Genomic DNA, 27,862 nt, shown 5'->3' with positions numbered 1-27,862 from the left:
TTCAAACTGCAGTTCGCCTTTTTCCAGCTGTGCTCCCTACTGCGTGTGGTGTCATCGCCGCATAGATTTCTGCCTCGGAGACGGGAACCGTGTAACGAGCAGTGTGAGCGCGTAATGCGTCAGTGTTGCATGCAGTATTTTAACGGTACCCCATCTGTTTGTTTAAATGGACGCCTTGAATGACTCATGACCCAAGCGGCGGCCTGGGTAAATTACATGTTACTCAGGTTGGAAAAACCAGCTTCCAGGCTGGTATTGGCACGACAGAAGCTAAAGCAGTTTGAGGCAGTTGAGGGCTTCGTGGCTACCAAAAATGGCTTGCGGTGTAATACAAAGGATTTGACAGATCTCTGGATGCCCGCTAAAGCAGAAATGCGTACAGCTTGATTCCCCCTTCTTAAAATGCATTCGTAGTTAGTAAATTCAGGTAACTCTTTTTCTAAAATACAGCATCATTGATAAGTCAGGCTGACGCATGCTTCTTGATTTCTTTCCCTTGCACAACATACTATTACCCCATATCGTAGTTTTTGTTGCAACCTTGATGTAGATTTGCAAAATTCTTCGACAACTGCGACTGGTGTGAGTCGATTCTTTCTACTGTGCTTTCTAACGTGCTTTCTACCAGGAGGCTCAGGGCATACCTGCTGTTTTACAGTACATTATTACTAAATTAGCAAACTCGGGCAATATATTTTGAGTGGCATAGTACCAGGTACACTATTGGGCGGTTCTTTTATTCCTGAAGTCCCATAGCTGAAGATGCCAAAATGAAAACAGTATGTGCTTGGTTTTCTTCAAAGGCAAGTTGCAAATATGCACCGGTTTGCTTAAAGCCTTTTGTAATGTTCAGCCCCTGAATTGTCACTGTTCTTGTCAGTGTAGTCGATACTGGTGCTTCAAATGCTTGTCTTGGGGAAAAAATAAGTCTGACAGCTTCGATGCTTTGAAATCAATGGCTAAGTCTGGAAAAGCTATAATCATCCTTAGTTTGTACGGAGTTGCAGGTTTCTTGCGAATTTTGAACTGGACCTCATTTACTTTATCTGTACAATGTTCTCGTTTCAGCAATTGTAACGCAGTGCATCCTATGCGCTGAATATGTACTTGTAAGTAACCTGCCCTTCACGAGAAAGGGTTTAATGTATTCTTTAAAGGGAATCTTCTTGTCCTTTTGTACCAAGTTTGCTACTCTGTGTGCAGCCCAGTTACGCACTGGCATGTCGCCTTCACTCTCAACAATTCTTGGTATTGACAGCCTGTTCTGGCCTGACCAACATGTAGCGCATCTGCTAGCTTCAGTGGTCAAGGCCAACTGCATTTCCAGGCTAGGGTGGTGGTGGTGGGTGTAGGCCTATTTGTCACATTACTATTGGGCGGAGCCAAGTGGTTGTATGAAGATGAGTCTTATTGCGACTTATCTCGGGGGTAGTCCGTCATGGGGGCAATTTAATAGGGCTTGAAAACAAACTTTTTGCTGGCTTTTCGCTGAAACGTACAGGCAATGGTTCTGGATCATTACGGGAGCGGTGATAGGACATCATGTTCACTTTCAGTGCACTGGCAAGTACAATTGCTGTGCACAACTTTCATGGTTAAAGTTACGCACGTTTTTGATAAGTGAAAATACATTGGCGAACAGTCTCTGTTCATGAGCTTTATAGGGACTCCTGTAAACTGGAGCAAGGCTCGAGAAGGAACAGGGTTTCAGGGTCAGCGGGAAATGGAAGGGGCAGGGATGTGTATGTCAACTTCTTTACCATGGCGCTGTCCTTTGATGTCAGCTACCACTGTTCCTTTTCCTCCCTTGCTTCCCTGCACCTCCCCCACCCCCCTAGTGGGCTCCTATCTTTCTTCGCTCTCCTTTCATTGATGCAAATAACCAATTACCACGTTACTGCGGGACAACCGATTTGTGCAACGAATCGCCATGTGACAAATGGGCTGCATCCTGTGACGGGCATTACTCGTGTAGTGGATTTGGGGCCCCTCCGGCACACATTTATCTTGTGGCGCACACTTGGTTAATTGAGCAGGTGGGAATAGGAATAAAGCATGCGCTGATGAGATCTGAAAGCAGAATGCATTGTTTGTCAGATGTGGAAATTGCATGGGGATTTTGTCGCTTGCTTTGGCCGTGTTGGTTCGTGGTACACTTCTTTCTTGATACGCATGTAAGAGCCGTTATTCCAGCTGTAAGTTAAAATTGAAGGCCATATATATGAAACTTGAAAAATTTTGCCGCGACAAGATTGTAATTTAAAAAGTGTGCCCCAGTTTCTCTTTTTCATACCGAAATTTCGTGAGCCAAATGCTATTACAGAACTTATTACTGAGCTATCCTTTTTTCTACCAGTATGGAGGAGCAGCTAGTCATTTTGGGAAGAGCTGGGCACTCCAGTTTTGTGCAGTAGTAGGCCCAGAGAAACAAGGAACGGAGCGGCAGTGTGCAGTTTTCGCGAGTGCTCATAGCTCTGCGCCGGTGTTTTTAAAAGCAGCTGTTCTCCCATTCGACTGATGGGGCAAGGCAACTCAGTCGCACCAATTAGTATTCTTTTTACGCCTTATGTGGGATGTGCCCATGTAACGACTGTGAAATGGTGTAACGGCATAACGATGGCTGAAGGAGGAGGAGCAGGGTTCTTGACGCGCGCGACTGGCTACTTGCGGCCCTGTGCAGGTCTCAGCCAGGAGCAGCGGGAGGCCAGCCGGGGGCCGACCAGGAGGGGGCGCCCAGGGCCCCCAACCCCCAGCACCAGGCGGCCTCCAAGCGGATACAGCAGACGCAGGCACAGGTCGACGAGGTGGGTGCTGCTGCTGCTGCTGCTTGCCGCGGTTTTGGGCTGGCATTCCTTGTGAGCGTGCGACTCTTCGTTGTGCGCGGTGCCATCTGCTACATTGCTGTGGAGAGTGCAGTCACTGGCCACTCAACTCATTTCCAGTGTTGTCGGATGCAGGTTGCTGTGTGCTCTTTGACAGGGATGCGACAGTGCGCAGTTTGTGCCTCGTAGAGTGCAGTCTAGGAAGCTGCTGCTTAGCTGAGCGGTTGTAAGTCGCCTTTGCCCCGGCTGGTACATCTTTAGGGGCCAGTAATGGCATATTTGCGAAACAGACTCTTTGTGGTGGTTTTAGTTGCATTGTCGACGGGTAGAAATTGTACTTCGTCAGCAGTTCCAGGGTGGGATTTTAAGTGATTAAAGGGATGCCAGAGCTAACATTGGACATTTTTGGAATCATTGTTTGAAAGTAGAAGTCTACCACTTCACTTCCGAAAACTTCTCACCATTTTAGATGCCTTTTTCAGGTTGAAAAGCTTGCCAACTTTAATCCAGCCTACTTGTAAATATATTAGGAAGCCGATATGTTAACGTCTATGTGTGGCTCTGTGTTGTCTAACCTTGCCGGGTGACTTCAGGCTTAATTAAAGGCTAATGTGGCCACCTGTGATGAAAAGCATGAGGCTGCAGTTGCAGTTGATGCTGGGAACAAATGACAAACAAGCAGTGAGTCTACCTATTCACATACATGTTCCCATGGCGTCTAAAATAACGCTTTGTAGCATGAAAGAAAGAAAATATTCAGGAGCCAATGTTAGGGTAGTATATCCTATCGCCAACACTTTGTCGCCTTTTAGAACTGACCCGTTAGGTATTGCCGCCTGCCCGGATTAATGCCGGAACATGGCGTCTACAGCAGGCAGCCATTGTATTACATAAACTCCAAGCGTTATTCTTGATACTAATAAACAATACTAGGAAAGTTAGCGAGTGCAGCATTTCCCTGTTTGTACAGATTGCACAGCTGAAAACTACAGCCAAAGCGCATTTGAAGCACTGTTTCTGTTTCTCGTTGGTGCAATAAGACCAACAGCAATATTCACACCCAGTAAGTCAGTGCAGCATTCACTTTTTGACTTGCAGGGGCACCTGGTAACCACTTTTTTTTTTTCTTTTTACATTCATATTCAGGTCAAAGTGCCAAAGACACGAGTCTGTCTATAAAAATTTGCCTTTAAAGCAGTTTGCCAATGGCGTGCAGTGTCCCTTTAAGGTGACCGTTGGTTGGCTCAGCTTCCACACACCCTTCGGTCTTGTGAACCTAGTCTTGCAAGCAATTTGTGTACGTCCTCACAGCAGCTGTTGGCCTGGAAAACACTCAGGATGGCAAGTAATGCTGAGTGTGAGCGCCAGATTACGAGGTGTTGTGGGAATTTATGGGGCCCGTTCTTGCATGGGGGCTTCTGGTGAAAGCAGTGGCTGTGACTGCCAACTCCAAGTTGATGTAGCAGATGCCACTCTGCGCTATGGGGATTGGAATGCCATTGAAATGACATGATGAGAAGGAAGCTATGAGGGAGAGGGTAGGGTGACAGGCTGCTGCTTTCCATTCTTGCCGTTTTTAATTTCTGGAACCAAGAGAGTTGGCTAAAGCTGTTACAACATTGGCATTGTCAGCGAGGAGCAGTTAGCTGATTATTGCAAGTTTTTCTTGATGTCTAACTACAATTTAATTGTCTGCAGCATTAAATTAGTCATTTCCAGCATCAAATATTGCTGTTATTTTTGTAGAAGTGTACGAGATGCAAAATAATGATTCGTATTTTAGGAGTAAAACAAGCGCTGCCTAATTAATCTTGCCTTAAGGCATTTCAGAAAGCAAATTTTTCTTTCTTTTTTTTGGATTTGTGGCAGGTCAATGTTGGCATTGACTTGATTGTTACTAGTAATACTGATTATACAGTGCTTATGTCTGGCATAGTTACATAGGGCAACTCTTTACAGACACAAACTCTATACCTGAGCTTACTACTACTTGAGGTAGAATTTAATGATGAGATAAATTGAACCACCTACCCAAGGGAAGAGGGTAGGCAAAAACTGGCAGTATATTTGTCACCATCTTAAATCTGTTTGTGCTTTTGATGCCAGACAAGTCAGCTTAATATTTGTGTGAAAATTTGGCGACGAAAATGGCAATATAAACGAGTTAAATGACCCTAGTAAACACTTGTTTACACCAATATTTTGGTCTGCTTGATAGCTCAGAATTTTTATAGTATTCTCCAGCTGAATTGGTGCCATTTTGTTCTTTATTTTGTTTGGATTGTCACTGTTCCAACATTTCTGCCGTTTCCATCATGTGTGAAAAATTGTGTGGCTCATTGTGTTATAAATTGGGTGTATACCAAGAAGCACAGAAAACAGCTACTCATGGGAACAGATGAACACAGCGATGTTGTTGCCAATGTTAAAACATGCTCTAAACTGCACTAATTGTGTGACATGTACCCTGTTCCCTAAAATATGAAATGACTGGGGAGATATTGTAAACAGAGGGAACTGCCTGCTATATTACTAGCCTAGTGTTCTATACATTAGATGTCTTAATGTAACTTGATCACCGCTTGCTAACAAATCTTTTAAACCATAGGAGTCAGCGCTAAGTTATTTTGTGGCATGTTAAAGATTTTTAATAGTTCAGGAACAGTCTCCGTGTGGTAATTGACATAGCAACAGCCTGCAGTTTCCTTTGTATGCAGTGAAAATGAGTATACTAGCCTCTACTCTATGATTTTAGTCATGCGAATGGTAAAACAGAGCCCTCATCGCAGTGGCAAAAGAGTCGTGTTGTTGCACTATATTTGTCTCCCTATCTGTGCCTATTGTGCAGTGTCAGCTTCCAGAAGCCGATTTTTTTTTTTTTTTTTTCAATACGGAAGTCTGCTTCGCTTTTCCGTGCGTTTTACGCAGTTAATTAACCCCCAATAATAACCGCATGACGCAAGGAGGCGATAGCATTGGTGGCGACCCCAGCAAGTTGAGCGGGTAACATCGAGAGTTTTCGCTGTGGCCTTGCGCGTGTATGATGGCCCAACAGGGTTGGAGATTCTTGCCAGTGTGAGAACGTTGATGCGGCACGACATCTATTTTGCCCGTTCCTGCCTCTGCTCCCGCCTCCTGGTTTCTGATGGCGCATTGCCGTTTTTAAAGGAGTCGTGAAGACAAAATACAACCTTGTTTTAATTTGAAACAATTAAACTTTGGTAAGTAGTTCGGCTCCATTACAGCCACGAAAATTTTTGTTTTTAACAACAAAAAAAACTCAAGGAATCTTTAAACTTCCAAATTTCGCACTATATGGTGTCAGCGGTGATGCAAAAGAGAGGACTAAAAACAGTAATGAGCGGCAACTGCACCTTGGCATACAAGTGGTACAATCAAACGGGACTACTACTAAAGTCAACCAGTCGCATTTGTTGGCGGTGACTTGTGTCGGTGGCCACCAATTGCAGAAACAAGTCGAAGTGGCTGGGGAGTTTCCACTGCTCCATCTCTTTTCCTTAAAGGGACCCTGTAGCACTTGCCATTGACTACTCGGAATGTATTCTGGGTAAAGTATATTGTCCCAGCAATCTCTCCTCCCGCAAGAATTATGAAGATTCGCTCACTATCACCGAAACTACACTTGATTAGAAACCGCGCATAATTGTTCCCTCTGAACTCGACCGCCGACAACGTGACGAAAGCTGCGCGCTCTCTCCCGGAAAGGGGGGCGGCTTGCGGTGTTCTTTTCGGTGGCCTTCGATATATCACAGGATATATCACAGGGAGTTTTCTCCTTTCCTTCGCAACGTGGAGGGGACTATTTCCGGTCTGTTGCCACAAAAAAGCAGGCATGGCTGCCTGCTCGCAAGCGCACGCTCATGCTGGTAGGGTGTTTTTGAAGCAATAAACATTTGTTGTCGAGTGGGCTCATTAAAAGGGGAGTATCGAGTTCGTCACTCAAACTCCGCGCGCACTCAAAACACAAAAGAAACTCCAAAACTGTGCGTACAGGTTCAGGCATAGAAGAGGTTGGTACGCAGTACCGACAACGGCGGGTCATTGCAGGAAATGCGAGAAATAAGCCGCCAAGTTGACCATAGGACAGCCATGGCTGCAATGAAATTTAGGCCATGCCAGGGGTGCATAACGAGGAAAATTGAAGAGTGTGTGGTTGGTTTTTCAGCGTCTTTCACAGCGATTTGCGCACTCACCTCTTCACGTGCACATGCAGTATTTGGCTCGGGTATTCCTGGCAGTGTAATCTAAATGTCACGCAGGTTTAATTGCACTGCTCAGAGTGTTGCAGGGTCCCTTTAATGTCTCTGCTGTTTGTGTGCGGTTTACGTTAAACTTCTGTTTGTGTGCGGTTTACGTTAAACTTGGTATCATTGTTATCAGGACCGAGTGATGTTTTTAAGGAACCAAGCTTGTATCTTGTCTTCATGGCTTCTTTAAGTGGCCACATTGAGTGCCCATTGTATTGTTTTGCCTGTTCCGTAACGCTAAAGCCTTTACTGCTGGCAAAAAAAAAAAAAGAGGGCTTGTGTTTGCATGGTGGGGGGGCCGCGTGCGCTCTTTCTGCTGGGCCCAGGTGGTGGGAATAATGCGTGTCAATGTTGAGAAAGTGTTGGAACGGGACCAGAAGCTGTCTGACCTGGATGACCGTGCAGGTGAGGAGACCGGGGGGCATTCTTTCAGGGAGTCGCGGGGAAAGCAGGCTGTCCACACCGTGGGGCACGCACGCTGTGAAAGGATCTCACAAAACAAATGTTGAACTACAAAGAATGATGAGGCAATACCAGACAGTATGGAAAGCTTTAAGTGCTCCTATTTATAAATTGAGGAGTCTGAATTGAGGTGACTCGTACGCAGTCTGTAGTTGTGGGAGAGGTTGCTGTAGAAAGTAGTCAGCTTTTTTTAGTGGCTCCTTTTAGCCCATTGGCAGCTGAACAGTCGCTTCTTTCGGTTTGGCTGTTATTTTCTGCGACGTGCCAGTGGTGTGGACGGCCTGCTTGCAACACCCTAATGGGCGTCCTTTGCCTTTTGTTGTGGTCATTGCTGAGGGGTAAGTTGTATTATGCGTGAGCTGGAGGACTTTCTGGCTCTTTAAACTGTCTTCGGCATTCCCCCTTGCCACCTCCGCTGTTCATTTATACAGGCAAGCATTCGTACTAACCCGACCCCGTCTTGCGAATGCCCTGTCCGCTCTATACTCGTCCCCTCTCCTCGTCCACCCACACTGTGGTGGGAAGGAGCCCGTCTGTGCTTTCTCCTCTCTCCTGACGGTCTGCTTAGACCCTGTACACTGGCGGCGCTGCGTAGTGCGTTTTCCTCCCCGTGCCTGTCTTGTGTGTCTCTGCTGCTCCATTGGCGCCCGTTCCAATGTTCAGGTTGTGGATATCATGCGCACAAACGTGGAGAAAGTGCTGGAGAGAGATCAGAAGCTGTCGGAACTGGATGATCGCGCAGGTAAACTTCGAGCCAGACACCATCACCACGCACGTCACCTCACTGTTCCCCCTCCCACCACTCTCTTTCCTCTTCTCCGTATTGGCATCTCTCTGCACACTGGCCGCGTTATGTCGCTGCTTTGCATTGTCTTTGATTCATTGATACCCGGATTGCCGTTTCCTGCTCAGGGCCTTGTCACTGCACGTAGCATTTGTTATTTTGCTGTTCTTGTTTTGTTTTTCAAACCACTGCTTCTGTTTCTTTAATACATTGAATTCCCGTTTCTGTTACGCAGCGTTCGGGGAGGTGATGTAACAGTTGCTTACGGGTAATTTTTGTTGTGTTTTAACTCTAACTTAAGGCTGAGGGTTTAGTGTTTTTACTCTGTGCAGAGATAAACATGCAGGGGGGTCCAGAACAGTCGCTACTCTTGTCCAGCGGGTGTGAGGGTTGGGTTTTTGCTTCTCTGTGCACGACTTGATGTTGGTGGCAGTCTCTCATAGTACCCAATGTGCCGGCCGATAAAGTCACGCGAGCTTTCTACCCTCTTGGGAGTTTGCATGTGAGGCGTTTACAGCTTTTGTGCCTGGGCATGATTTTCTTAACATGTCTCGTGAGTGCTTGCCCCTTCCCCCCTCTTCAGCCCTGCCCCTTGTATCGTGTGTTTCCATGTTTGCCGTGACAGAGCAGTTTCCTTTTAAGTTCGCTTTTTGTGTCTTCTCCTTTATGTTGTCCTCCTTTCTTTCCATTGTCTCGCACAGAGCTTGTCTTTTCATATATGTCTCGGTATTAAAAAAAAAAAATCGCCACTGGATCAAAAGTGTGTTTAACGTGGCACTCTTATTTTGTGTGAATAGAAGTGCCTTCAAGGAATGTCAGTATTCCCATAGTGCTGCCTTTGAATTGCCTTTTATTCGCATCATTCTTCGTAATTCGACACTTTTGGGATAGCAGAACCTGGTAAAATTGTCGGGAAAGATTTAACGAGTGGTGCAATACCAGCATGGCAGGAAATAGTACCTCTGGTTCTTGGTCTTGAAGCCCATCTCATACAGCGAACAAATGCTAGAACCCCTTAGTACAGCTGTATTAAATAAAGCAGTCGTTCAAGGTCAAATAGGAATCGATAGTGTATGTAATGGAGAAAGTATTCTTTCAGCATTACTGAAACGGAGGTAACTCTAACGCGAGAGATGTTTTTTATGTCCAGTTGTAGGACTTGGTTCTCACTAGGAAAGGTATTACAAAGGCAGCAAGTGTGTGAGGCATTAAAATGTGCATTTCCATACATATCACGGAAACCCAAATTTTTTGCCTGGTCTTGCTCACTGTATAAATGTTCTTTTTTTTTTTGGGACATCAAATATGATTGGGCTTTATTCAAAGTTTCATTTATTCAAGTAATGCATAAAAGAATATTGAAATCTTTGTTGGTTTTGCAAATTGCTGTGGCTATTGCAATTTCTGGTGGCTGCCATAAATCTTGAATGACACACGTGTAAAAAAAAACTGCGTCTGTTCAACTCTTTTCTTTAAAAAGAATGGCATCCCAAATATGTAAATTTTATTAACACGTAACAAGAAATTGAAAACCTTAATATTGTCAAATTTTTTTTCTTTTGAACCTTTTACAGATCCTTTTTTTTTTTTTGTAGGAATTCGCTCTAGAAACATTTGACTGCAGCTGCAGTAGGAGGTCACTGTATTAACCTGGCATGTAGTAAAAATTGGGCTGGCGATGCCATTAACTGTTGCAATGAAGGCTTACGTATAATGCAGACCTTTTAATATCTGCATAGCTCTTCTCTAGACCGTTTACAGCGAGCGGTTGGGCTGCCCCTCGACAGGTGATGCTAGCGCTGCACTCGGCATGACTGGCCTTTATCACGAAGGAGCTTCAGTTTTCCACCCTAGGCTGCCATATGGTGCTCAGCGAAGTGGGAAGCTTGAAAATTTGGAAGTCAAGGGGGGAAACTTCGCCGTTGTAGGATGAACCAGCTGCAATTGAGATCTGAAGGTTTGGGACGTGTTTCCATGCGAGTCTCACTGGCCGCAACCTAATTCACAGACTGTCCATGTTTGCGACCTTTCACAATGCACCACTTTCCGCACAGTGAGTGCAACACGGAGACCATACTGCGCTGAATCGCCACTTTCCTATGGAAAGGTTTTGTTCCAAGAACATCGGCAAGGGTGACTTTTTCAGGTCGTAACGGAAGGCTGCTGGCAAGCGAAGTGTAGTCCACTCCAATCTGCCTCGCAACGCTTGTTCTAAAGCATGCCTCCAGTTGTGTTTACGCGTTGCGTACGTGTCGTCGCGGCGAAACAAGTCAGCCGGGCTGCTTAAGCTAGCCGATTGGGGCGGTGGCTCCCAGATCCTTTTCTAGTTTTCGCTAGCGCATATCAGCTTTTCCACGGCGTAAAATATATGGTTGTGCATTACCTTAAGTGCACCTAATGCCTTTCATAGCGCTGCCAGTGTCCCCGGAGCCTCGCCGTTAGGCGCTGCCGCTAACCCATCCTTCCTACTCGTGAGCAGTGCAGAAACCTGGCTTCAGTAAAGAGTACATGTGTTTCACCACACTGCAGGCCTATATTACGCACGTTGGTGCAACCAGAGCCAAGCCGTAGCAGCAGTTGCATTGCGCCGGAGGCTGCATCGTCGACGTAACTTCCAACTCTGTTAATAATAGTGTGCGAACGAATCGTACATGCTCATGAGATACAAGTGTGGCAAGCAGCGGCTCAAAGCTGTTTCGTTTTATCGGAGGGGGTCCTTTTGAGGTGGAGGGCTGAGTTGAATGAAGCCAATTTGGCAAGGGCCAGATGGCAGATAAGGGCGGGGGGGAGGTGGGGCTTTGTGGACCGGTGCACAGAAAGGAAGTGAAGATGTTATCTGGCTAGGTGTAAAGATTGTGGGCCTCACCTGTGCAGTGCAATGCAGCCTGCCGAGGTGCCCACCATGGGTTCGAGCGAGCCAAGCTGTAAACGGCTGCGGCGGCCTTCCCCATGCATGTACATTCACTTTAAGAAGACAAAGTAGCTCCTCGGAACTGGATTTTATTCCGGGTATTCCACGGTGCAGCGACCAGCCCTTGTATGACACTCCTGCCCTGTGACAGAGAGGGGCCGACTGTACGCATCAAGCCACACGCCAGACGCGCAGGGCAGGTAATCAGCAGCTGTTAGTCCAGTGGCGTAAGCTATCGAAGCGCTGCGGGTTATGGGCCCCAAATGGGACCGGAACCGACCACCAGCCTGACCGAGCAACCAATAACAACTCAAATCACTTGCGCAAGCAGGGAACGCGAAGCCAGAGGGCGCATGCAAATCCAACTCTTTGTACGTTCGCCAACCTCACGCAAGTGAGAAAATGATGGCCGCTTAAACTGAGGCAAGCGAGCATAATACCCGTCGGAGCCGGCACCCGGTCAGTCTCTCCTGGGTAAGACTGAAGTGCGCACCCACTGCCGACGTCATGCCCCACGTGGCCCACTGACCAGCGCACATTGGTCAACTTGTACTCCTTACAGGGAGAGGGCGTGAGGGGCTATCCTTGCCCCTCGAGGAGAGGGAATCGCGGGCTAGCATGCTCGCGTAATTGGGAGTAGTCCCAATTAATATCCCCACAAGATGGGAAGCTTTCCCTACTGGAAGCAATCTAGCTTTGTTCCTGTCCAACTCCGTTTGAGGTTAGAATTGCCATGTCAGCCTTCAGGCGTGACAAGGAGAAGGGGGGTTCTGACGTCCTGCCAGGGGCGGCCGCGCAATATACTTCCCTGCGTGCGTTTCATGGGCCGCAGGTTGGCACCCCCGATATACGTGGCAGCTGTGTACGTAGACATAGAAAAAAATGCTGTCAAACAGCTATGAAGCGTGTGAACAAGAGTTTGGCAAAGGGTGCGAGTCAGAACAGCACTTTACGAAGCTTTATGGGCCATTTTTTTGAGACTAAGTAGTGTGTGAAGGTTGGCACACAATATCGACACATCTAGTCAGTCCTTGTTCAGTGACACTCCAAAATAACTGCACAATTCACCCATAAAGCCGCTCTGGCTCTCGCCGATGTGTCCTGGCCCATTGAAGGCCACGGTGAGAGAGAGAGAGAGAGAGAGAAACTTTATTTGAGCCCCATTGGGCTAGTCTGGGTGGTGGGTGACCGGCGGTGGTAACCGGCCGGTGACCATTGCAGCTCGCTGGATGACCTTAGCCCGGACCTCACAGTCCGAGCTGCACAACGCCTTCGCCCAGTGCTCTCCGTCTGTGAAAGGGGGGAATGGGTTTTGGGGGCACTGCCACATGCAGTGGTCTTGCGTATCGAGGGACCCGCAGTCGGGGCACAAAGGGGTGGGGTACAAAGAAGGGTAGATTAGGTGAAGTCGATATCGGCAGGGGAGTACGTGTGTCTGGGTGAGTCGCCATAGGCGTTCCTCTTCGTTGGAGAAGGTCGGAGCGGCTAGGGGTAGTTGGCGGCGGGAGAGGCGGTAGTGCAAGGTTATATCGTTGAAGGTAACGAGTCTGTCGCGGGCTGATAGGACTCCGTGGAAGGGCTCAAGGCTCGGACGGTGAGCTCTCGAGCGGCCCTGTGTGCTGCCTCGTTCCCCCCCACACCCGTATGGGCCGGAGTCCATACCAGCTCGACTGGGGTGGTGGGAGAATTTTGAAGAAGGATTTTGAGGGCCAAAGGCGAGATCATTCCTTTGGCGAAATTTTGAACGGCCGTTTTGGAATCGGAGATTACGATGGAGGGGGGCGGCCTGAGGGTGAAGGCTAGGGCTACTGCCGCCTCTTCCGCGGTCGCCGGGGAGTTAGTGTACAGAGTAAGCGAAGCAAGCAGAGGGGCGTCAGGACCATTAATGACCGCTACCGCATAAGCTTCACGGGTCCTATATCTCGCAGCGTCGACGTAGACGGTGGAGGGGGTGCACGGTGAGAAACGCGTCCGAAAAGGCCAGCAATGCTGAGTGACGTCAGATTGCCCAACATGGCTGCGCCCAGGCCTCCGCTCTGTAGACGGTCTATAGTCGAGCTGTGCTTCACAGGGAATATTTTGCTTACTTGATGAAAATCGGGCAGGTAATTTTTTCTTTATGGGTTCCAGAGGTGTACCTTAATATCTGACATTATTGTCGAATGTTGTTTCGCTTAGCCACTAAATTATATTAATGGCAGTAGACTTTTTTTTTTTTTTTTTTTTTCGTTTTTTGCAGCTGCTGTACAAAACATCCTACGCAGCTAACTGGGAGCATCAAAATGTTTCGGACAGTATAAGCACGTTTCAGCTGGCAAAATGTGCCCCCTCAATTTCTATTTTTTTTTCGGGCTTAGGATTGGATTATTACAGGCACGTACATTAATCTTGGATAGAAATAGAAAGGATTGGACGTTATGCTTGCGTGACCCTCTTTGATGTTGCCTTTTTTGTCCCGTACCTCCCCCCTTGCCGTCCCTGCTGCCAACAGATGCGTTGCAGCAGGGCGCTTCACAGTTTGAGCAGCAGGCTGGAAAGCTGAAGAGGAAGTTCTGGTGGAAAAACTGCAAGGTGAGAGAGCAACCACGGGCCTGTTCCCTTCTTCATGCCCTTTTGCATTTCTACTGGAGTGTGAGCTGAGCAGTTTGAGTTCGCTTCGGTGACAAATACTCATGTCAAAGCTCTGCATACGGAAGTTTCAAGTGCAGCGCAGGGAATCGGCTGGCCGATGGCGAAATTTTTTTTCCACATTCAGCTTATGAACCTTGGGGGGGACCCTGTTGTCCAGAGTCTTGCACGAAAGGAACTCCAGGGAGCCTGAAACGCATCCCACATGCACCAGGTCAAAGGGCAGACGCTCGGAAAGTCATCTGCAAAGAAGGACAGCAGATAGAAGAATATAGCTTATGCACTTCGAGAAACATGAACAGCTCCGAAAACTTTCCTGGAGACTAGTGCTATGCGCATGACATGTAGATATACTTCATCATCGGTTACGAATGCGAAATATCTGCATGCCTCCGTGGTATCAAGGCTTGTGTACAGAGGCTCTGGGTTCAAATCCCAACTTATCTTTTCACACTGGCTATCTTTCTCAAACACAGCGACTCAGTTTACCTTACATTTCTGCACATTTCTGTGTCTTAGCTGGAGTCGATAGATAGGCACGTTTTGGGCGGAGTATAAAGCACTGCTCTACACCTAGGGGACTCACTTTTTCGAGGCATTCCCTCAGTCTATTATACTTGCATTATTTTTAGAGACTGGTTGGAAGTGGTGCCTGTTAATGCTGCTGTCTACACGGCATGCATAAAAACTGTTTTTGAAGCTAATGCCATCGTGCGTACAGCCATTCAGATAAAATTTCACGTCATGTGCATAGCCTTAGGCTTCCTTGAAAGCGTATTAGAGCTCCCTTTCCTGTTTGGGACACTAGGGTACAACGGCAATGACTGGACAGGCCTTGACCTCGTGCGTGCGTGCGTGTTTTTTAAATTCCTTGTTTATGCTCCTGTTCTTAATGGCGCAGCAAATGGAGCACCACAGATTTTGGTACAATCTAAAACAGTGAGCACGATGCTCTGTACAAAATAAACGAAGCAATTACAACAATTTCGAGCCCGTTGCCACACGAACCATATCTCAGAGCGAGTGCGGAAGGTAACTGCAACATCCTAGCTTGTTGCATCACAGTGTTTGGCTTTTCACAAACAAGCAACATGTAAACCTCTGTAGAAAATATCACATTTGTAATATAATAAATAAAATATATAACCTAAAAAAATATTTTTATTGAAACTTCATATTTCACTCTTATTTGGTTTTCAGTTTGCATATACTCTAGGCCAAAAAACAGCAGTTTGTGCTTCAAGCTACCTCAAGAAATTGTAAATAGCCCAAGGGTCGCCTCAGTTTGTTCAAAACCAGATTTTTAGTGCGAGTGGCAGCCGCTAACCCTTCTGCCGTGCTTGGGGAATGTGCCACAGTCTGTGTGGCCGTGAAGCCTGCCAGTCCGTAACTTGGAACCATTCTGCCAGCGAAAAACAGGCAGGGACCTAGAAAGAAGTAGACGGGACACTTGCTTCCAAGTCAGCGCCAACTAGCCCAACTTTCAGCCTTAACTGCCAGTCCGTGCCATTGAGTCCCATGCTTGAGGGCTTCAAACAGGCATCATCCTTCGCACTTGTGGCTGGGAGAGGACCCGACTAACATGTCTTCTTCTACCCCTCCTCCTTCCCTTTCTGTCCCTCCTCTCTTTGCTGCTACCTGTCTTTGGGGTAATGCGTGCAGATGATTGCCATTATGGTGGGGATTGGCGTAGTCATTGTAGTGATTATAATTGGTGAGTATACCAGTTTGCATCAGTCTGCATGAGCCAGCCGGCTGGCCTCCCTCCTCTGCACTTCTTTGCATGTCTGTCCCTTTTCTCTCAAGACTCTCCTCACTTTGCTGCCAGGCAGGTGTAGCAGATTTGCAGCTGGAGGTGTGTGGGGTGTTGTGGGGAGGGCGTCTTGTTCATTTGACATTCTATTGTTTCCTCTGTTGCGGCAGGGTGCACGTGCGATGTTCTAAAGGAATTTTTTTCCCCCTTCTGTTTTGCGACTTTCAGATGTGGGCCATCTTAATCGGGGTCATTGCGATCATTATAATTATCATTATCGGTAAGCCCTTTTGTTTTCTTTGGTTGGCCTTTACTTGGTGCTTTCTTGATTTGTTGTCGCTGCGACATTTTTTGTTTGAATTCTAGAAAGCTGTTATATCGTCCCTTTGTTTTCCGTTTTTGATCACCTCTTCTTTTTGTGGTTTATGAGGTACGATGCAAAATGTTGGTTGACCAGGTTAAAATGCCTACGGCAGAGCCTGGTACCTGCTTTCAGCATTTTGTGTTGCGTTCTGTTGGCATTATTTTGTGTTCTGTCAATTTGTGTACTGTCTGTTTTTACCTACGGGTAACCGTTGCTGTCCTTTTTTAGTGAAAATCAACAAGGATTTACCTTTCCACATGTTTCTGTGTGAATTCTCTGAGGACCTTTCCTTACTCCCAGTACCCCCACACCACACACACATTCACAAATTCCGTGTCCAAGTTGGGTTGGGAGGGTTGTTAGCTCTTGAAGGGGTTACGTTTCACAAGTGCGTACGAGAAGCCACATTGTTTTATGCATATCATGTATTCAGTTAGTAAGTTAAAATTTACACCCTGTTTTTATTCACTCATATAAAACAAGTAACAAGGGGGTGGCAGCTGGCAGTTTGCACTTCGCACACATTTTGATTTATTGAAGAAAGCTCTCGAGCTTCGCTCTATGGCACGCAGCTCCATAACTATGCTGCATCCCATCTTTGTGCAAACATACAATCACAAATTCTTATTAAATCCTAGAGCACAGTAAAACAAATCTCACACTTTCTTGAATTTAATTGCACACCATCCTCTGTTCCTGCCACTCTTAGCTGCAAGTCTCTTGAGGCTCGTAAACATGTTTGCTCCTAGGGCTTTCATTGGACACTTTGTGGCAAGCTAGTCTTTTAACCAGATGTGGGCTTTGTTGCCGACATCAGCGATTTCCTATCACATAAAACTAATGCAACGGAGCACCAATGTTTTTCGGCCCATCTGGAAGTGTGAACATTTCCAGCACAAACATGGCTGCCTCGCTGACAAGTCTGGAGAGTTTTGGCTGCGAAAAGTCAACTTGCTAGGCACGTCGCACGTGTTGTGAGGCCTTGCAGCATGCTTTGTTTTGTGGAAGTGTTGCGCGCATGCATGCCATAGTACGATTGCTACTTGACACCTTGCTGTCAATTACTGCAACTGGACTTGATGAATCGACCGCAATTTTCAACCGCAACAGCTGTGCGAAACAGCTGTAGTGCGTCTTCCTGTCGCTTATTGCAGTGGGCGTATCGCCGCTTTGTTGCATCAGATGTGAAACAAATGTGCGTGTAGTTGCACCACTCTAACGGGAAGGGAGCTTTTATCTATTTTATTGCTATACCACTTAACCCTTTGAGGGTCGATTTTTTTGCCAAATGCGACCCACCAGGGTCGGTTTTTTTTTATTGCTGATTTAAATTCTTCGGATGAATCTATTTCGAGAAAAAACTATCGTAATTTTTTTAGGGTGACCATAAAGTGACAAAAAAATCATTTGTGTTGTTACATATATGTGGTTTATTCATGAGTAACATAAGAAAAATTCTAAATAAAAGCGAAAGAGTAACAAGCCAACAAGTGACAAGAGTAACAAGTGAATCAAAATCGGATGGGCATCAGTTTCGCGGGCGCAAAAAGCGGGAAGCGCCCGGAGGACGATACCGAAACCAGCCGCTGCGTGCGTGGGCACGCGCGGCCGGATGCGGGAGTGATAGACGGCGCACCGCCCATAAAATAGAAAAAAAAAAAGGAGAAAAGAGCCTCATCAGTTTCGCAGGCGACCTTGGTCTGTGGCAGGCGCAAGAAGCGAGAGCAATACCCAGCACGCCCCCTCTTAGCGGATGTGCAAGCGATAGCCGGCGCGCCGCTGAAGTAAATCATAAAAAAATAAAAAGAGCTATTGGCGCAAGAAAAAATTTTCACGTATTTCCGAAGTGTGGCAGCACATGCCAAGCAAGAGAAGTTGGCGAATAAGGCGCACTTTTTTAAAATACAAGCAATGCCGTACATGTACGTCATTGACCATTTTGAAATTGTTTGCCGATGCCGTACATGTACGGCCGTGACACTCAAAGGGTTAACAAATAATTGTCAACATCGCTTGTCTTGTCTCACCAACCGTGTTCCCTCTAGGTAGCGCTCATTTAAGGCTTATAATCAGAGCTAGAATGCTCTGTGCAACTTCATAGCCTGATAGTTCAGCGGAAAAACTGGGTGTGGGGTTCACATTTAAGGAAATATGATAGTCGTATGCTTGCACAAGCAGGCCCATTTTAGCACTCAGTACAAAAATACTACGGCTTTGCAATGACCAGCTATAGAGCTGGAAAATGACTGCATTTTCGACATCTAGCTGGCTATGGTGCGAAAGGTGAATGCTTTTTTTTTTTTTTTTTTTTCTCCGAGAGTATAGCATGGTTTTAAAAGCAGTATCCTTTTTTAGGAGTTGAGCTTGGCTCTGCGTACTTCCAAGTAGGCCCTGCTGTGGCTGTACTCAATTCATTCATTGTTTTTTCGGTGGGGTCTTTTTGCATCTTCTTCATTGCTTGAGTAGTGCGTCAGACCTTTAGCTGGATCCTGTAGAAATGAGTAGAGCATGCTAGTTGCATATTGTACCCTCCTTTTTAATCACTGGAACTGCACAACACTGAGCACTGTTCCAATCCTTTTCACTTTTTCTACTCTGCATGTTTCTCGCATTCTGGCTACCAATTTTCACGTTTTGGATTTTTGACAAGTGCATTTTTTGATCTGGGAAGAGCCGAGTGGTCTAGAATTCGTCTTGGGTCAAGTTAATGTTATATTTCTGTAGTTGACACTTGATAGTCATTGTTTCGGGGCATGCAAAAAGCTTTCTGCTACTATCTGCGCAGTCTTGCGTGTGAACTGGAAATAGTATTCACATAGATACCCCCATCTTTGCTTGCTTCACTGCAAGATACATATAGAAGCAGTGAATCTCACGGCATCAGTGCACCAAGGGAGCCACGTCTCTTAAGCAATGACAGTGCGGCTTTGCAGAATGCAGGTTCGTTTTGGCGGGGTTGAGCAAATTAGAAGTGCAGAGGGCAGTCTGGGTTGTAGGCGACCAGGAGACATTGTGGGGCATTAGGTAAACTTTGGAACGTGACACGTTCTTAACTTTTTCGTTACCACACCTATTCAAATCGATCGCCAATGGTCAATGCTTTATATTGCCAATTTTTACATGTTGTAGTCGTTTCTCGTGCACCTAATGCACTCCAGTGGTCAGACTAGGCACTTCACTTTTAGAATTAGTTTAAATTTTCCCACTCTGGCGGCGTTGAGGTTTTTGACGGCATCTTTTGCGAGCTGAGGTGCGTGTGTTTCTGCAAAAGAGCGCATGGCTGCCCTGCTTGGGCTAATGTTCGGCTACTGCTATTTGGAAGGCAGTATGGCCTAGCTAGAGTACGGGAAAGCCATGTATTCGTGTAGAGCGGTGGTGTTCCACAGGAAAAGGAAGGCAACAGACAGGACGAGAAGGCCCAACTTTAAATGAAATCACTTACTTAAAAGCAGGAACTCTTCAGTCTGAAGGCCCCCCCCCCCCCCCGGTTTTAATGTCAACCGGACTCAAATTGGGGCTGGTTCGATCCTGGCCACGGCGATCGTTTTCTGAGGAAAGCGAAAAACAAAAATGGCCCTGTGTTGAGATTTTGGGGCACATTAAAGACCCCGAGGCAGTCAAAATTAATCCAGAGGCCTCCGCTATGACATGCCTCATAGCCCACGTGTAGATTTGGCGGGCAAAATCCCCACAACTTTTTAGGTGCAGAGAACTTTAGGGGCTCGCCTTGTCGTCGTAGCTCACTTGCTGGACCCAAGTGGAGCCACACGGCGTCCCGTTGTAGCGGCTGTCGTCGCGGCGTAACCCAGAGGCTTCGAAAGCCAAGCGGTTTATATATAGTCGTACGCGTTCGAAACTCGTGAACCGCTGGCGCTTATCATATATCTCCTTGTTGCTTAGCACAAAGAAAACTAGGAACATTTGAGGCAAAATATACGTAATTAACCGGCAGCGCTCGTGTTCATTTAGTCAGGAACGCTCGTTGGGTTGATTTTTGTGATAATAAGCAAAAAAAAGTGGCAGTGCAATGCCGGCACGTGCGGGGGGGAAAAGCAAGAACAAAAAGAACACAACTCCCACTGGCGCAGTTTCAGGCAGGGGGTGTGCGAGCACTGGGAAGGCAGGAAATTCGAAATGTTTTGGGTGGTTGCAGTGAGTGGATAACGGCGCTACAGCCCATTATGGCGAATCACGGCTCTGCACTTCCGTCAGCTTTCACACTGACTGGAACGGCTTTAATTTTTTTTTTAGCAAAAGCATTGCTGCCCCAAAACAATTTTTCTTTCTAAGTGGCTGCATAAGTGCCAGGAAACCTTGGATTACTTTTCAGTTCTGCAGCCTAGCCAAATTAGTCGCACTCGGTCACTTATGCTAGGTTTTTCACATGTCGCCTCTCCCTGTCTGCGCGCCTATAACTGTCTCCACCTGTCTCTCTCTCTCCACCTCTTCTCTCTTTCCCTCCTCCATTTGCTGCCCTACCACCCCTCGCAATGCTCTGTCGCGTTGTGGCCGTGCGCGCAGCGTGGTTCATGACATAAGAGGTGGTGGTTCCCCAACGCCCAGGGAGCACCCCGAGAAGCTCGCAACAGAGCTCCTCCTCTTCTTCTGCTTTCTTCTCCTCTTCATCTTCTTCTCCTTCTCCTCCGTGGTCTGCGTTCTTCGGGCGATGTTGCTTCTTGCTTTTGTGAAACTTGTTTGTCGTATTGTTTTCCTCCCCAAACTTTGCTCGGACTGTCTTATCTTGCGTCAGGCTCACCTTTGAGTGACCTGTCAAGTTCTTGCGAGTCTGTACCGTCTGTGTTTGTCGCGAGGACTACGGGGGTAATCGGGGAGAAGACTGTACGTTGCAGTGTTCTCAATTTGCCGGACGTTTGCTGGGATTTTTTTTAATAGCTTCGAACTCTTTCTTTCTTTTTATTTCTTTTTCTTTTCTCACTGATATTCTTTGAGCTGCTTTTAAGTGACTGAGCAATGAAGAAACCTCGGAGCCTTTTCTTTCTGCATGAGCTTTCATTGTTCTTATTTCCGACCAGCTTTATACCTACATGTTGTCATATTGAGAGGGTTCTATGCTGATTTCTGGAAGGACTACTGTTGCGATTTTTGTGATGAAGACTGTTGGGGGCATTATGCCACCTGCTTTTGCGAGCAGAGTTGCAGTAAATGGAGGGGGAGGCTGCCTGTAACTATTTTCTTGTGGAACCCCCCTCTTACGAGATGTTCACTGCCCTGGCTGATTAGAGCCGTAACAACTGGGGGCACTTATCAGTTCTTAACTTGAAAAAAAGATGGTGCTGTACTGTGGGTGGTGTTTCCCCACCCTTCGCTTACGGTAATTTGCTTCGGCAAAGCTTGCGAGAGCGACACCTCTCACGGGCTGCAGTTCTCAACTCGTTCGCACCTTTCCTGTTTTGTGCAAAGAAGGCTGGTGGAAAAAGGCAACAATCACTTCATTTTACTTTTATTTTCCCCCCAGGCCTTGTTTTTCTGAGCTGTAAAGCTGATAACGAAACTAGAGTGTGTGCATAATCTAGTTCCCGCAAAGACAACCGAGAGAGGGTGTGTGTGTGCACGCGTGTAGGTTGTGCTCGGGCCGGAGAGGAGATAGCCGCCGGAGATGTTGAGGCCAGGAGAAGCACTGTACATTGCTTTTTGAGTATAACAGTAGAACGTAACACGGGCCTGTCTTGCATGACATTAAAGAGCACAGGACCAGAGGTCACAGTGGCTGCACCCCGTAACGAGCACCTTCCGATGATTTGCGAGGTCTTAGGCGGTGAGGAAATTTCTCCGCAAACAGTTTTGACAGTGACGTCTGTAACCGCCGTTTTCTGGTTGTGTTCACTCCCTGTGGTGTGCCTGCCTGCGTGCGTGCGTGTGGGCTTACTGCTTGGTGTGCGTCTTTCGTGTTGGCTGAACACAACGTTGTCCCGTTTTTGCCTTTGTCCGGGACTGCTGCTTGGTGTTGCGTGAACAAGCTTTGAAAATGTTTGGCTGTTCATGCTGATCTTTTCGCGTTGCTGTGTGAAGTTGTGGCAGGTGTGCTGTTGGTGTGGACAAAATACTACACATGCCCATGTGTATGTGTGAACATGGATGTCAGATTGGGTTGCCGCTCGTGTCTGTCTTTACTTCCCCCCAGAGATGCAGGCCTTTGCAGGATGCTTTGTTTTTCAATGGACGCTTGTTCCGTGGTCCTCAGGCAGCCACGTGTATTGCGACTGGTGTCGTGAGGACGAGAGCGTTGCGCGAAATGCTGTGCCGTGGTGTCACTGGATTTGAGCCGTCATCATTCTCTTTCTCTCTGTTTCTCTTCGAGCTTCTCTGTAGCAGCGGCTTTCTTTTGCTTGGCACTTTTGGACTGCGGAAGTTTGGTAGACATACACGTCGATGCATGAATAGGATGGGTCATTGTTTAGTCACTATTGTCTGTTTGTTTGGCCTTAAATTGTTGCATGCCTGACTTAATAGTGTATTCTTGTTTTTTGTTGTTGTTTGACGTTATCACCGTAAATGGTAATGGTAATTAGAGCATGGGGTATGTTTTTGTATGGCACACAACAGGCAAATTGAGATTTGTGAGGGGGAGCTTTTGGAATTGCTGCAGTTTTGCTTATAGTGAATCACAACTGTTGCAAAAACTTGACTTCATTGGGTGAACCAAATGTCAGAAGTAAGCGGACATCGATGCCATTTTGAAATTAGATTTCGGGTCTGTTTCAAAACGCTCAGTAGCCTACTTTTCACTTTTGCCGTTATTAGACCGTGCAGTTTAAAGTAAAGCTAAAGCGAATTCTTAGCTCACACATAATTTTTCGCGGCCACTAACTTCTATCCTCTGTTAACAAATTTCTGCTGGCTGTTAGCACCAGGTGGGTGCTTGGTTGGCTGTAAGGGTAGGAAGTGGAGGAAGCAAAATGCCGTGGGGCATTCACTGCTGCTTCTCTGTGCACAAGTGCATGCTGTGAAAGGAACTTGAACGTTGGGAGCTCGTTTCTCGAGGAAAGAAAGAATCGCTGGTCATTTCCTTTGTAGTGCTCTAGTCTCTTTCTTTGCTGTATTTTTAAAAGGATTTTTGTGCATGTGGTATTTACAGCTGGGTATTTTACAGGCGAATGGGCACGATTTACTAGAAGCATGTGTGGGTGGGGTTTGGTGTTGGTGGCATTGGTTGTAGTGGGTGTCATTGGTTTCACCGTTCCTGCTACAACGTTCTTTTTCTTTTTTGTCTTCATCCCTCCTCCCCTTCTTTTTCATTTCCCTGTTCTCCCCAACCCTCCCCCGTTCTTAAACATAGTTTGGGCGTCGACGGGCTAAGACAGAGGGGGGAAAGAAAGAGCACTAGTGAAGGATGCCGAGGAAAGAAGAGGAGGAGGCACAACACTGCACAAAAGCTGACAAAAAAAAATGTTTGGCCGGGTTATATCGTGCCGCACTCTACACAACAAGGCTGGCTGTGCGGCCGACACCCTGTACTCCCCTTGCCTGGCAGCATCCGTGGAGTCGCCCGAGGAGACAGAAATTCATCTTCCACCGGATCGACCCACCATGATGCTCATCATTCGCGTTGCTTCGTTTGTTAAGCTGTATTTTTTCTTGTTTTATTTTCATGTGCGTGGCGGCATTACCTTTGTGCAGCTGTGTTTCTGTTCTTTGGCTGCAGCCGTAAGCTTGCGTTCGGTAACATTTTTGTCACATGATTGTGTTGCGAAACAAATGTTAATAAGGCACTCTGCTTATACGTTAACTCAAGCGGGTGCAATCACTTGCACGGTCATTTTTGGCAAGACATCAAATATGGGCCTGGAGTGTTGAGAAAAAGAGGCCCCCCCCCCCCCCCCCCCCCCCCCCCCCCCCCCCCCCGAAAGAGCTTGATCATGAAAAAGTAGAAGGGCCGGGCACTCAGTTTTAAACCTTGGGCATTACTCTGAATTGCGTGAACACGTGTGGTTGTTCTGAGCATTTGGCCTCACTTGTGTGACCAAGGTTGTTGCTGTGAGTCTCAACTTCCACTGCTTTGGAAATGTCTCAAGCTGGCTGCACCGGGCAGCGAGTTGCGTTGTTGGTTTTCCCGGAAAGCTTTGCCCATACCGTGGTTAGCGCCCTCGGAGTTCATTTGCCATTTGTAGGTTACTGGACTCGGGTAGCATCACTTTGGTTATCATCGGAGATTAGTTTGAACTGCTCTCCCGCACGTGAGTAATGATGCGAGCCGTTCTGCATTGCACGTTTGTGCAGCTTACACCTGCCAAGCTGTCGTGGCGAAGTCGAGCCCCTTGAGACCGTAAAATAGTTGCAGCCCACACATTTATTCATAACTTGCCACAGCTTGGCTGTGGCAAGCAAAGTTTGTTCTTAAGCCTTTTTTTCCCACCGAATATTTCCTCGAAATGGGCTTGTTCCACGTTGTTTGCAAAGCTTTCGTGTGTTGCAGTTTGCGCGGCCACGTGCGCCGTCGTTTGTTGCGATGTCGCGGCTTCCGGGGCAGATAAAAATGAACGATTACTTAGTCATGTATTTCAGTGCGAGGGTAATTGGGAGGGGGTTCTTCTGTGTGCTTGGTGTGTGCCTTGCTTTGGTTTTGTGCCCCACTCTTTTGTTTTGTTGCAGTCTACGCGTCGACCTCCTCCTCCTCGTCGACAAAGGCCAAGAAGTAAACGCCCTCGCTGTCCTCATGGATCAAGGCCGCAGAACTTTTTTTTTTTTCTGTCTTTCTTTGCTTCTTCCCTCCCCCCAACTTTACACACATGGGAGTGGAACACACAGCAGGGTTTGTTTTTTCGTTTCTGCTTCTTCCAGTGGGTACCGCGCTACCTTGAAAAATTCTCCCAGACACTCCTCTTGTGACTTTTGTGAGCTCAAACGCTGTGGTTAGCTTTTTTTTTTTTCCGCTTGTAAGTGTGGGTAGGGCTGCCTGTCTTGTAATTAAAGGGGATCCTAGACTGCAGTGCCACATGGGTTTCTTTTTTTTTTATCCCACCTAAGCAACACTAGGTATTGTGGCTAGAGTGCATGGTATTAAATTTGAGCCCCTGTGCCGCTGCTTCTACTACAGTTGTTGGCTTACAATGAATTTCGTGTACACAGTTGACGTGGGAACATTGAGCTTGGTTTTCTGCTTGCAGCAAGTGTGTATGCATGCGTGCGTGTGTGGGTGAGCTACTTGATTTGGCACGTTTACCCACGAGCCGAGTTGTATTTATTCGAAGACTGCCAGCGCTGTGACTCCCCCCCCCTCTGTGTTGCGTGTACATAAATAATGTAGCAACGAGTGTTACGAGGGGAGGATTTTGTTTTTGGTCCAAAGAGCTCTCGAGGTCCATGGCTTGGATGTGCGCGGAAGGGTGTTGGAGAGCCGCGCTTGCATATCTGCTGTTTGTGTAGTGTTTGGCGAGACCGGGCTGGATCATTTGCTGTGGACCTCGATTCAGCAGCTGGCACTTTTGACACGAAAGAATGGAACACGCTTTTTTCTCCCTTTTTGAAAGTGCACTATCGTACAGCCTGATGCATTGTTGAAAGTGTATTAGTGTACAGGCCCAGAGCATTGAGCTTGCAGCAGATCTGGAAAGCCGTGAAATGTTTTCACTGGGTGGGCGAGCTTTTGGGAAATGATGCTATTAGGTGGCTTGTTAGAGGATTGAGTTTGGAAAAAAAGCAGGTGTGGTGTCAATTCGCAGGACACTGCAAAAGCAGGGGAGGCTCAGTGGGTAGTAGAAATTGCAAATTACTGCCTTGGGCCGCTACGCTTCACCAATCTCATTTGCATACTTCACGCTGTGCAGTATGCACGCTGTTCACACGGCATTCCACATTCCTTTACTCTGTTGTTTTTCTTAAGAATGCGTGAAGTTTAGTGCATAGGGTACACACCGTCAATGAATTGAGCACAGCGAGAAGAGTAGTAGGATTTAGACGAAGGCAAAGGTTGCGTGGCATTGTACGCGCAGTTGTAGGGGTTTGGCAAGCAGTGGGGTATGATTGCGTGTGCAGATGTGTAGGCTACGACTTTAGGGGGGTCATGTCGCTGTACGGTTACGTCAAGTTTGTGTGCGCTCTGCAGTTAGGCCACTTTAGTAGGGCTGCTGCAGTGTGGGCAGGTGACCCTGGTGGCTTAGATTTGACTGCATTTGAACGCAAACTTGGCAACAGACAACACACTCTGCTTGTTCACTGGCAGTTGCAGCACTCTGAGCCATATATTTTTGAGCAATGGCCTTCATTTGGTGGCAGCCATATTTGGGTCGTCTCGCCCCTCGTGGAGTTTCAACATCTATTAGGATACATTGATGAGCTCGCTGTAGCATCTGTTTTGATCGAGCCTGCCCATTGACCTTGCACGGATGTGAAATCGCTGGAAGGTGGTGTGCTTTTGCAATCCGAGGCTTCGGACACTAACTTTAATTGCCTAGATTGAGAAACCAGTTGTCGCACTGCAGCAGCATTGTCAAGGTTTTGTTATTTGAGCGTTGGTACGAGACCGTGTGTCGGTAGTCCCCTCCCCCTTTAACGATAAAGGAAAGCGTCTGCCTAGCGAGCTAATGTGCGCCGTGTCCCTCGGCAAAAAAAAAAAAAAACGTGTTCCCGAACTCTGCAGTTCCCCTTTTCAGACTGGCTCTCACCCCTGTGTGCGTGTGTCTGTGCGCGTCTGTGCATACTCTCCACCTGCTTGTCACTTTGGAGTCTCTGCTCCGGCACGAGTTGAAAGCGCTGACAGCCGCTGTATAGCTGCGTATGCTAACTGCAATTACAACAACAAACAAAACTATTTCATGTAAATGTGTATAAATATAGAGGCATATATGCAGCGCGCGTGTTTGTGCGCACGTGTGTATGCACGTATTTCTCTCTCCCTCACGAGGTCGGATTATTTCGAGGGTCGCGCGGTTGATTGGTGTCAACGCTCTTCGTTTCACACTTTTTTTTTTTCCTTTTGTAAACATTGTTGTACCACTCTGTTGTACCATTTTGCTCTGTTTTTCTTTGACGAATGTGAGAGTTGGTGCATGGTGTTACGATGACGTTGATTATTTAAAAGATATTGCGAGGATAGTCTTGGGAGAGAATAATAAAAGCACTAGCCTTTGAATCATTTGTCGGATGTGTGTGTGTGTGTGAATTTTTGCCTCCTTTGAGGCTGCATGTTTTTGATTAAAAACAGGGTGGGGATGGAACTTATGGGGTGATGACATTGCCTTGGCCAATGGCACTTCCGCCCCCTCTGAAGCCCTTGCCGTTGCAATGGGGAGTTGCTCAATGGGACGTGAAAGGACCAGTAAAACCTAGTCTTGAATCAGTTTGTCCCGTTAAACTATTTCTGTGTGTATATTGAAACTTGGCTCCAGGTAAGTATGTGAATTCGAATTGCAGCTGCAGCATACACAGCATTACATTTGCATTCTGTAATGGTGGAGGGGGTGGTATTTTGGTTTTCAGTCGTTTACAATTCCCACTGCAAGTGCTCTGTCGCACCTCTAAATAATTTTAAAGATGTCAAGGCAGCATACGGTAACTCTGTTTCGTAACTCTGTTTTGACCTTGAATGCTTTTTACCATTCTGAAAAACCTTCCAATTTCGTGCTTCCTCTGCGCGCCTTGGTTTCCCCATGAAATGTGTGCAAACAAAATCTGTTGTATATAATGCCCGAGCACATGCCAAAAGGGATGGTGGGTGGCTCGTTATACTCCTCGCCACCTCCAACGCCTCTTCCAGAGGTTCAATAAATTTGCGAAACGAGAAGAAAACCTTTCCAAACTGCTAAATCTGGTATATTTCATACTTGTCGGTGTTCAGCAAAAAGAAAATGGGCATATTTCAGGTGAAACTTCAATATACAACTGGCACTAGTGGTGTTCTTTGAATTGAAAAT

The 27,862-nt window shown here is 46.9% G+C and overlaps 1 protein-coding gene across 9 annotated transcripts in view; it reads left to right on the top strand.

Annotated features, from left to right (window-relative positions):
- Nsyb (neuronal Synaptobrevin) overlaps window positions 1–27,086 on the top strand; it is a 28,515-nt gene extending 1,429 nt beyond the window's left edge. For 2 of the 9 annotated variants that reach the window (XM_077677540.1, XM_077677541.1), the window contains exons 2-6: window positions 2,681–2,804; window positions 8,216–8,294; window positions 13,739–13,818; window positions 15,857–15,908; window positions 24,603–27,086. In XM_077677540.1, coding sequence (XP_077533666.1) covers window positions 2,681–2,804; window positions 8,216–8,294; window positions 13,739–13,818; window positions 15,857–15,908; window positions 24,603–24,649 — 382 coding nt within the window. In that variant the 3' untranslated portion in view covers window positions 24,650–27,086. Of the gene's footprint in view, window positions 1–1,068; window positions 1,110–2,680; window positions 2,805–7,416; window positions 7,496–8,215; window positions 8,295–13,738; window positions 13,819–15,537; window positions 15,590–15,856; window positions 15,909–20,513; window positions 22,199–23,289; window positions 23,821–24,602 lie in introns of those variants that run through there. The other 7 variants (XM_077677539.1, XM_077677538.1, XM_077677543.1 and 4 more) reach the window with 7 other exon arrangements.
- The last annotated feature ends 776 nt before the right edge of the window (window positions 27,087–27,862 follow it).

This window comes from Haemaphysalis longicornis, unplaced genomic scaffold, assembly GCF_048455015.1.
Source record: "Haemaphysalis longicornis isolate Haplotype H1 unplaced genomic scaffold, Haemaphysalis longicornis Haplotype H1 scaffold_7, whole genome shotgun sequence".
In the NCBI taxonomy this organism is placed as follows: domain Eukaryota; kingdom Metazoa; phylum Arthropoda; class Arachnida; order Ixodida; family Ixodidae; genus Haemaphysalis; species Haemaphysalis longicornis.
This window is presented reverse-complemented; position numbering and strand designations above follow the sequence as displayed.